The sequence below is a fragment of the Garra rufa genome, chromosome 21 (assembly GCF_049309525.1).
Source record: "Garra rufa chromosome 21, GarRuf1.0, whole genome shotgun sequence".
NCBI lineage: Eukaryota > Metazoa > Chordata > Actinopteri > Cypriniformes > Cyprinidae > Garra > Garra rufa.
This window is the reverse complement of record NC_133381.1, coordinates 22,857,656-22,868,354: the sequence shown is the minus strand read 5'-3', so window position 1 is coordinate 22,868,354 and position 10,699 is coordinate 22,857,656. Positions and strand designations below refer to the sequence as shown.

At 35.2% G+C, this 10,699-nt stretch overlaps 1 protein-coding gene across 2 annotated transcripts in view; it reads left to right on the top strand.

The window, feature by feature from the left end:
- Positions 1 to 9,881: 9,881 nt before the first annotated feature.
- mdga2a (MAM domain containing glycosylphosphatidylinositol anchor 2a) overlaps positions 9,882 to 10,699 on the top strand; it is a 388,587-nt gene continuing 387,769 nt past the window's right edge. Inside the window, exon 1 of one of the 2 annotated variants that reach the window (XM_073827152.1) lies at positions 9,882 to 10,580. In XM_073827152.1, coding sequence (XP_073683253.1) covers positions 10,508 to 10,580 — 73 coding nt within the window. In that variant the 5' untranslated portion in view covers positions 9,882 to 10,507. The remainder of the gene's footprint in view (positions 10,581 to 10,699) is intronic. The other variant, XM_073827153.1, reaches the window with a different exon arrangement.

Below are 10,699 nucleotides of genomic sequence, written 5' to 3'. Positions count from 1 at the left end.
TATTAATTTAACGAACAAATCATTACCTGCTTCAAAACGAATAACGTTACTGTTAAATATTGTTGAAACATGCAGTTAGTCTACTGTACGAATATAAACAACAAAATGACATAAACCGTGAATAACTGTACTGAGATCGTATGATGTTTGTTTATCTGATGTACGCGACTGTAATGTAGGCTATGAACGTACATTTTTAATAAGCAGAGGGAATTCCCAACATTAACCGTTTACATGCTTAGGATGTTTGCATTGTGAAAATGTACAGTGAGACTTCAGGTATAAAAACACTGACTTGTTATGTGATGTTTTCTCAATAAAATCGTATAGTTTCCTATTCATTCAATGGAATGTATGCGAATACTAGGGAATACTAATATGGCGGCGTGGTGGCTTCACTTTTATGACGTCATGAGCAATCCAGTTCTCTATTATAGATCAGTGTCCAAATCCTTGATTCATATTGGCGGAAGTGACGAGACTGTAAGTTTTGAATGCCCATATCTTGTAAACGCGAATTTTGTCTTTGTTTTGCAGCACACTAGCTTATAGATAACCTTAAGGCTAATATATTCATACTAAAAGCCAAAAAACTTTAATTTTGATTTCAGGGGGACTTTAAGCCCAAACGCCAATCATAGTAATCACACTCCACACCTGTATTCGAGTCTCGCTCTGGAAAGACAAAATCACGGAACACCACCTAGTGGACAAATGCGGAAATGACACTGCGGCCGTAACAATTTCCATGTTTAAAAAGAAATAACGAAAATTAATAGTTTAGAAATTTTTATGTATTTATTTATTTTTTGGAATGCTGCTGTAAGATTTCCCACTAAAATGAATGAATACCGTTGAAGTCAAAAGTTTACATACTCCTTGCAAAATCTGCAAAATGTTAAGTATTTTACCTAAATAAGAGGGATCATACAAAATGCATGTTATTTTTTATTTAGTACTGACCGGAATAAGATATTTCACATAAAAGACGTTTACATATAGTCCACAACAGAAAATAATAGTTGAATTTATAAAAATTACCCTGTTCAAAACTTTACATACACTTGATTTTTAAAACATTTTAAAAACATTTTGAATTAAAAGATCAGGGTAAACGTAACTTATTTTGTCGTCTGGGGAACATGTAAGTATCTTCTGTAGCTTTTAAAAGGGCAGTACTGAATGAAAAAATATGATATTTAGGCAAAATAAGAAAAATGTATAAATGAATAAATCTCCATTCCGTTCAAAAGTTTACACCCCTGGTTCTTAATGCATAATTTTTGATGAATGTGTATGTTCTCTCGCATTTTGGTCAAATAATTAACATTTTGCAGATTCTGCAAGGTGTATGTAAACTGTATATGGTAAAATCGTGTTGTTGTTTTTTTTATTATTATTGAGAAACTTTCTGTGATTTTAACTTAATTGCACATCACATTGTTATGCCATTGTAAGATACCACCTTGTAAGATGCAACCAACAAATACAATGACAGTGTTATCACGGGAAATCCACATAACAGCTCAAAGGATACTATGACAAAGATATCGCTTTCCTCAGTGGATTTTCAAACTAAAGTTTAGTTCTAAATAGAGGGTTTTCACAACAATCAGCCATCCTTCTGAAGCATTAGTGAGCGTTTGAACCTTCTGTTATAGTTGAATATGAGTCCTTCAGTTGTCCTCAGTGTGAAAAAATAGATCTCAAAATCATACAGTCATTGTTGGAAAGGGTTCAAAATAAACAAAAATTATGAAAAACCAAAGAATCTGTAGGATTTAAAGGACTTTTCATAAAAACGGCAGGCAGTTTTACTATTCAGGACAAACAAGGGACGCATAAACAACTATAACTATACAACAACAAAAAACAGCTGTGGATTATTCAAGTAACAACACAGTATTAAGAATCAAGTGTATGTAAATGTTTGAACTGGGTCGTTTTTATAAATTCAACTATTATTTTCTCTTGTGGACTGTATGTAAACGTCTTTCTTGTGAAATTTATGACTGTAGCAGGAGGCATTAGAGCTCTTTTTGTGTGTGTGTCAGGTTAATTGCTGGACTTCAGCTTAAGCTAGACACCTTACAAAGCTACACAACAGACATGACAGCTGCACATGTGGTGTAGTGGCCCATGTTATTGGTTAATTAGGGTGTGTTAGAAATCTGTTTGTCAGAGAGTTGAGGCAAATTAGCGCAAGGTTAAAATTAGCCATCGCAGTGGTGAGCTGAGATTGACGAGACAGCCGCTTGCTAGAAACCTCAGAGCTGTCCAGGTCATTATGCTGCATCACTAGCTCCGTCCATCCAACAACGGCAAGCTTGCATAACTGCCTGTTAATAGGAAACCCTTCTGTGATCTATGAAGCTGAGGAACCTTGACATGATGGAGTGAAGAGATATGAACATATTTCTGATCAGAACATTTTGCATTTTAATGGGATTCATTTATTATAAGCATCCGCATATAACAAGCTTCTCCTCTTCAACCTCTTTTAATTAACACTGCCTAGATGTAGCATCTGAAAGAACACACTGAGGTGACATACACAACTTAAGTGACCTAAGGCCTTGATGTAAGAGCATTAAAACGCTTTCGTGAAGAAAATTCTCACCTTTTCAGATTCATTTATATCATTTTTAGGTTTAAGTAAATGTAAATCAATAGTATTCGCAAGAAAAAAATCCTTTTGATGGTGCTTTAGGTAGATTGAGAATAAATTTTAAATGCTCAATTCTTCAAATTTTTTTAGAAGATCTCTGTAATATTTTCAGCTGTTCTCAATCTGATCTGGTAAAATGTAAGCGGTTTTGTTCTTATTTTTGTACTTTAACTGAATGAATACATCAAACTCTTGTAAAAAAGCTGAGAAAAAATATGTAATATGGTTAAAAAATAAATTAAAGGGTTTACCTAAAAATTACCTCGTGTCGTTCCAAACCCATAAGACCTTCGTTCATTGAGACACAAATTAAGATTTCTGATCCTCCCTACAGCAACATAACTGAAACGTTCAAGGCCCAGAAAGTTAGTAAGGACATTAATAAAATAGTCCATGTGACATCAATGGTTCAACTTTAATTTTTTAAAGCTTTTTGTGTGCAAAGAATACTTTTTGTGTGCAAAGAAAACAACAAAGTAACGACTTTATTCAATTTCTTCTTTTTCATTTTTGGGTGAACTAACCCTTTAATACTTTTATTCAGCAAGGAATCATTCAATTGTTCAAAAATGACACTAAAGACATTTATAATGTTAAAAAATTTCTATTTCACGTTCTGTTCTGAAATTTCTGTTCATCAAATTTGTAATAATTTTACTATTTAAAATAACTGTTTTCTATTTGAATATATTTTAAAATGTAATTTATTCCTGTGATGTCAAAGCTGAATTTATACTCCAGTCACATGATCCTTCAGAAATTATCCTAATATTCTGATTTGCTGCTCAAAACACATTTATTAATTTTTTTTATGTTGAAAACAGTTGAGTAGAATATTTTCAGGTTTCTTTGAGGAATAGAAAGTTGAAAAGAACAGCATTTATCTGAAATTGAAATCTGTAACATTACAAATGTCTTTATCATCACTTTTGATCAATTTAAAGCATCCTTGCTAAATAAAAGTATTCATTTCTATAATTTCTTTCCAAAATAAATAAATAAAATTATACTGACTCCAAGCTTTTAAATGGTATGGTGTATAATGTTACAAAAGCTTTTTGTTTCAAATAAATGCTGATCTTTAAATCTTTCTATTCATCAAATAATCCTTTTATTAGAAAGATTTCTGAAGGATCATGTGAAATTGAAGACTTAAGTAACGATGCTGAAAATTTAGCTTTGATCACAAGAATAAATTACATTTTACAGTTTTTCTCAATTGCTTAAACACATTTCTTGAAATTATGCCTCTTATTTGCAAAACTCTAAACACAAATCCACAACTCCTAACTCATTTCCCCAAACTTCCTATATTGAGGTCAAAATGAAGCTCTCCACTCAAAACAATTCAATCTTGCTGAAAAACCAAACTTTGCTTTCAGACATGACACACAAATCCTCAAAAACAAACACACTACAACACAGTTTTACACACTGATGAGATAAATTCAAAACAATCCTACAAAAACAATACAAATAAAAAACTTTTCACATGATGAACACAACAAATCTATTCCTTTGCAAGTGTTTTATTCCTTAATTTAATGTACTGTAGAGTACAGTACAAAACAGCAAAAAACAACAAAATAATTATTCGGCCCAGCATCCTGTCTTTGGTCTGGGACAGGCCAAAGAACCTCTTCAGCATCACAGGCTAAATTAGCCCTGGCCAGGCAGCAGGGATAAAATCCTCTTGCATGCCTGATCCACCCCTGGCACTCATCAACTAAAATATATGAGACTGCTTGTCTTCTTGCCCTTGCTCTTCCTCTGTCTCTTCCATGTTGTTGTCGTCATCGTCCTCCTTCTCCTCCTCCTCTTCCTCTTTCACCTCCTACTCTTCCTCTTCAAAATTACACATTACTGTATGTGGGATATTGATTGAAAAAGACTGGATAGGATTCACAGTTACACTTGTACTAATGGTCTGACAAAAAATAAACAAATAAAATAAAAGCACACAGAGTCATTGTGAAACAGAAAAAAAAAAAAGAAATATGGGCACAAAGGTGAAAATAAAAATAAGAAAGTCCACTGTCAGAATTTTTAACTCCTGTGTTGTCCTCTGTCTATATGCTTTCCAATGGAAGGTTCATGAGATGGTTCATGAGATGTATCTATTTCAGAGAACTGCTTTATCATTGGTTGATCTATATTATCTTCATTAGTGAAAGTCAAGATTCACTTGAATAATTCATGGCAAATTTACAAAAAGTCTAATAGAAATGTGTAGAATATATGATTGACAGTTTAGGACAACTAGATCAAAAATTTTGCATTTAGGTAATGATTTATACGATGAGCTAATGACTTGATGTTTTGAGGGGTAAGACTATTGCACAGAGAACTACAGTATATAATACATTTTGAGCAGCATGACAATAGCAACTGATAATGTAGGAAACTGCAGACAAATGTATATTTCATTTCTGATCTGAGAAATGCACCAAAGTGACTGAGAAAAACTTTTATCCTTTTATCTCCAACGAAGGTTCTGATTGGTGTGTGCTAAATTTTGACTCCTAGTGTTTCCAGTTGGGTAATTGTGTGCTAATTGAGCTCAAACTTCGCAGACTTGAGTGAACAATATTGAATGCTTGTGCTTTCTAAATGACCTCATGGTGTAAGCACTGAGAAATGTAGGGATTTGTGTGTAGAGTTTTGAAGTAAAAGTTCACCAAATATAACTCATGTGTCAAAGCAGGGAATAGTGTTTATAGTTTAGGGAAATGGGTGTGCTTTTTCAAAAATGGCGTTATAGTTTCGAAATTTTAGTTCAAAAGACTGGTTATAGTGTTTTAGCAATTGAGAAAAACTGTAATAATAATGTTTCTTGAATAGCAAATCAGCATATTAGAATGATTTCTGAAGGATCATGTGACACTAAAGACTGAAGTAATGATGTTGAAAATTTAGCTTTGATCACAGGAATAAATAACATTTTAAAATATATTCAAATAGAAAAGTTATTTTAAATAGTCAAAATATTTCAAAATGTTACTGCTTTAAATAAATGCAGGCTTGGTGAGCAGAAGAGACTTCTTTAAAAAAAACATTAAAAATCGTACTGTCCAAAAAACTTTTGATTGGTAGTGTATATATACGAAATTATAATTATTACAATTTTAAATGTCAAATTACTATAATAATTCATAATTTTAACATCTCTTTTGACTGCTTTGAAACAAAACTGTGAGTCTATAGAACAGGCAACAGTGCCATTTTTTAAGTTTGTAACATGCACTCAAACTTTGAAGTTTAATCATCACATTAAGCCATATTGTGATTTCAGTTTTTCCATCTCAAAATTTAAGACCTATTGAAATTATAATTAAGACTTCTTTACCATTTAAGATACTTAAGACTTTTTAAGGACCTGCAGGGAACCTGATTACTGTGATTTGTTTCTTGAGAGCATTTTAAACGATTTTGTACTTTTTTACAACCCAAATAATGGAGCATGCACCTTGAGCCAAGTAGCTGGGCTGTCAGCCCACTGGCCCAGAGTTCCATTCGCATTTAAAGGAAGATGTACAGATGTACTGACAGACTAGCTGCATTCAATCTCTTAAACTCTGCCAAATTAGTGAGTTAAAACACTACTGTTTTTTTTTTTTTTTGTTCTGTGAGTGACTTTAAACTATAACCACATAATGAGCCAACGGCACACTAGCCAATTATTAGGCCGAGAACTTAATGTCCATAGAGATGTTGAGTTCTTAAGGAAGATGTGTTTAGGAATGACAGCCAACGTACTGTAACTGATGACCTGGCTTTGCTCCATTAGACAAACATAATGCAGTTCACCATTTAGATGTTGTGTGCAAATCAAAAAATCAATAGTAGACTTGATGAAGTCTCTGTCAGGAGCCCTGAGAAATTTGTTGAGGACATTTGGAATCATAGTCTTATTTAATGCAAATTCTTTCCTAAACCCATCTACTCTAGACGTCTAGTGCTCATTATTTTTACTGCTCTATTATTTTACTCTCAACTCGATAGCATTATTGGCTGACTTATACTGTAAAATCATCACAAACAGATTTGGTGCTTAATACACATTTCTCACTGTCAATTGTTGAAAACAGTTGAGCTGTTTACAGTTTTTCCTCAATTGCTAAAACACTATAACCAGTCTTTTGAACTAAAATTTCAAAACTATAATGCCATTTTTGAAAAAGCACACCCATTTCCCTAAACTATAAACACTATTCCCTGCTTTGACACATGAGTTATATTTGGTGAACTGTTACTTCAAAACTCTACACACAAATCCCTACATTTCTCAGTGCTTACACCATGTGGTCATTTAGAAAGCACAAGCATTCAATATTGTTCACTCAAGTCTGCGAAGTTTGAGCTCAATTAGCACACAGTTACCCAACTGGAAACACTAGGAGTCAAAATTTAGCACACACCAATCAGAACCTTCGATGGAGATAAAAGGATAAAAGTTTTTCTCAGTCACTTTGGTGCATTTCTCAGATCAGAAATGAAATATACATTTGTCTGCAGTTTCCTACATTATCAGTTGCTATTGTCATGTTGCTCAAAATGTATTATATACTGTAGTTCTCTGTGCAATAGTCTTACCCCTCAAAACATCAAGTCATTAGCTCATCGTATAAATCATTACCTAAATGCAAAATTTTTTATCTAGTTGTCCTAAACTGTCAATCATATATTCTACACATTTCTATTAGACTTTTTGTAAATTTGCCATGAATTATTCAAGTGAATCTTGACTTTCACTAATGAAGATAATATAGATCAACCAATGATAAAGCAGTTTTCTGAAATAGATCAAAGGTACATCTCATGAACCTTCCATTGGAAAGCATATAGACAGAGGACAACACAGGAGTTACAAATTCTGACAGTGGACTTTCTTATTTTTATTTTCACCTTTGTGCCCATATTTCTTTTTTTTTCTGTTTCACAATGACGCTGTGTGCTTTTATTTTATTTTTTTATTTTTTGTCAGACCACTAGTACAAGTGTAACTGTGAATCCTATCCAGTCTTTTTCAATCAATATCCCACATACAGTAATGTGTAATTTTGAAGAGGAAGAGTAGGAGGTGAAAGAGGAAGAGGAGGAGGAGAAGGAGGACGATGACGACAACAACATGGAAGAGACAGAGGAAGAGCAAGGGCAAGAAGACAAGCAGTCTCCTATATTTTAGTTGATGAGTGCCAGGGGTGGATCAGGCATGCAAGAGGATTTTACCCCTGCTGCCTGGCCAGGGCTAATTTAGCCTGTGATGCTGAAGAGGTTCTTTGGCCTGTCCCAGACCAAAGACAGGATGCTGGGCCGAATAATTATTTTGTTGTTTTTTGCTGTTTTGTACTGTACTCTACAGTACATTAAATTAAGGAATAAAACACTTGCAAAGGCATAGATTTGTTGTGTTCATCATGTGAAAAGTTTTTTATTTGTACTGTTTTTGTAGTATTGTTTTGAATTGATCTCATCAGTGTGTAAAACTGTGTTGTAGTGTGTGTGTTTTTGAGCATTTGTGTGTCATGTCTGAGAGCAAAGTTTGGTTTTTCAGCAAGATTGAGTTGTTTTGAGTGGAGAGCTTCATTTTGACCTCAATATAGGAAGTTTGGGGAATTGAGTTAGGAGTTGTGGATTTGTGTTTAGAGTTTCGCAAATAAGAGGCATAATTTCAAGAAATGTGTTTAAGCAATTGAGAAAAACTGTAATACTAAAAAATATCCAGCCACAATTTTGGAATGTAATACAGATTATTAAAAATAATTTTATGGTTACAACTTTTTTCCCCAACCACATCAATTTAATCAACTGTATTGCATGTCTCCTTGGATTTTCATGTAACTTTAATAATTATTTTTTCTTATTCCAGAAGATGGCAGTATATGTACAGCACAGTTTGTTACCCAACAAATGTTCAGTTGCTGGGAAGCCCTGACAAAGCTGACAGGTTGAATAAGATCTTGTAATGCATAGCACTCTATTGATAATTTAACTGCATATGATTTGCACGTTTCATATAAATATGAATACAGAGTATAACTATTATATGGTTATGATAGCTTATTTTAAGAAGATTTGGGCTGGTACACAAATTATAGGTTGGATCAGGTTGATGAATGAACATGAGTTACTGATCAAGGATGTATAATGGTCGTGTGAAACCCTGGTGCACAAGCACTTGGAGACCTTTTTTAATTTAGAATTTATTGAGTTATATTATATTTATTATATAAGTTAAAATATTAGTTGCACATTTGATGTTCATCTACTTTATAATAATTTACATTTGCTGAAGTTTGCACTCAGTTTAAGGTCCCTTGAGGACCCACTAGGTAAAAGTGATAAATAACAATTAGTAAAGTACATTATAAACTAAAAGCCTATCACAAAAAGCTGTTGAGGTTTATACTTAGAATTTGCTTTGAAATGGGTGTGTATAAAGGCAATATGTGTATGAATTACTGTATCTCTCTTTTTAGATTTTTTGTTATGTACAGTTTTGTGGTACATATTAGTTATTAGTTCATGTTTGCAGTATTATTTTCAGTGTCACTGATAATTGTTCATGGTTGCTAGTGAAGTCAGTGGTGATGAATACGTGTAGTCATCACGTGGCCTTGTATTCCACCACCTGTGTCATCATCGGTATTACAGTAACATATTTCATTAGCTCAAACATATTGGCATATTAACATTACCTGAGTTAATGACAAAATGTTTCACAGTGTATAGCCTCTCAGCCATCGCGCTGTTGCGAGCGAGATGTTGGTAATGAAAGGAAAAACCATTCATTTGATAGTTATAAAGTCGACGGGGGAGGAGGATGCGCGGCGAAATTAATAGCAGCTACATCATCTTCCGTTTCAGTGAGAGAAAACGCCAAACGCACGAACGAACGTCAGAAAGCATGTACACCATTTAGACTAGCGGCCTTTAATTTATAATGAAGTTCACGTTGCTCTGCTGCGAACGTTCTCAGCGCGAGAGTGCTTCTCATACAAATGAGATCCGAGCGCGCTCACTCACTCACTCACGCGCTCTTTGACGTAGTCAGCCAGCTGGGCTCCGGCGTTCCAGCGCAGTACGTATGGCGCAGCGTGCCCGACCACCCTTCACATTTCATCCCGTCTAAATTACGGTTTATCCTGAAAATAGGCATTGTGACACATCTGTTTATGTGTCATCGTTTTTTTTCAAACCGGGGCCAGACACTTCCGAGAAGTAAAGCTGGCCCACACAGCTCTTATGAAATAACGGATTTCATCTTTTTTTTTTTTTATCCGCTGGAGACGAAGAATCACAGTGTTACTATAGGAGCGCTCCCGTCAGCATCAAGGAGCAGCTTTTTTTCGGCGTGCCTTTCTGCCTCACCGGCATCCTGCATCCACGAAGAGGCTGAGAGCGGCGGTCTCGTCGGTTATTGGTTATTTTTCGCATTAAATTCCGCAGTGTTATCTTTTGGGAACGTCGAAGAGGTGGATGCCAGCGCGCGTAACCGATTAATAGCGCGCGTGTTTCCCATGGCGCTGTCATTTACTTTCGCCAGCCGCGTCGGTGCTTAATGCCGGCGAAGGTGTGAGGCGAGGAGGAGACCCGCTCTGAAGGTTTGATGCTCGTCCTCCTTATCTGTCACAGCTTTATATCTCCGCCTAGACCAATTTGGTAAAAACATCTGCATTGATTTGGCAAGAAATGACTAGCGAGACATCTCTGACTGACACTACTTCAGCTGTTTCTTGATGATACAGGCTGTCAGGCGAGGTGGGAGATTTGGACTGCACGTACTGCCTTCAACTGTTCGCCGCCTGAGGAGCTGGATATGTTCAGACTAACGTGAAGATGGATATTACCTTTGCTCTCCTGTGGTTATTGGCCGCACTATTTGAAGGCGTTTTTTGCCAGGGAGTATACGGTAAGACAAACAGACGTAGCGGCTGCGTACAATAGCCTTTACAGGGCTGTCGTGACCTTGCGAGGTAGATGGTAGATGTGCATGTTCGTTCTCAATGATAGCCAGCGTGATGTAGGCCC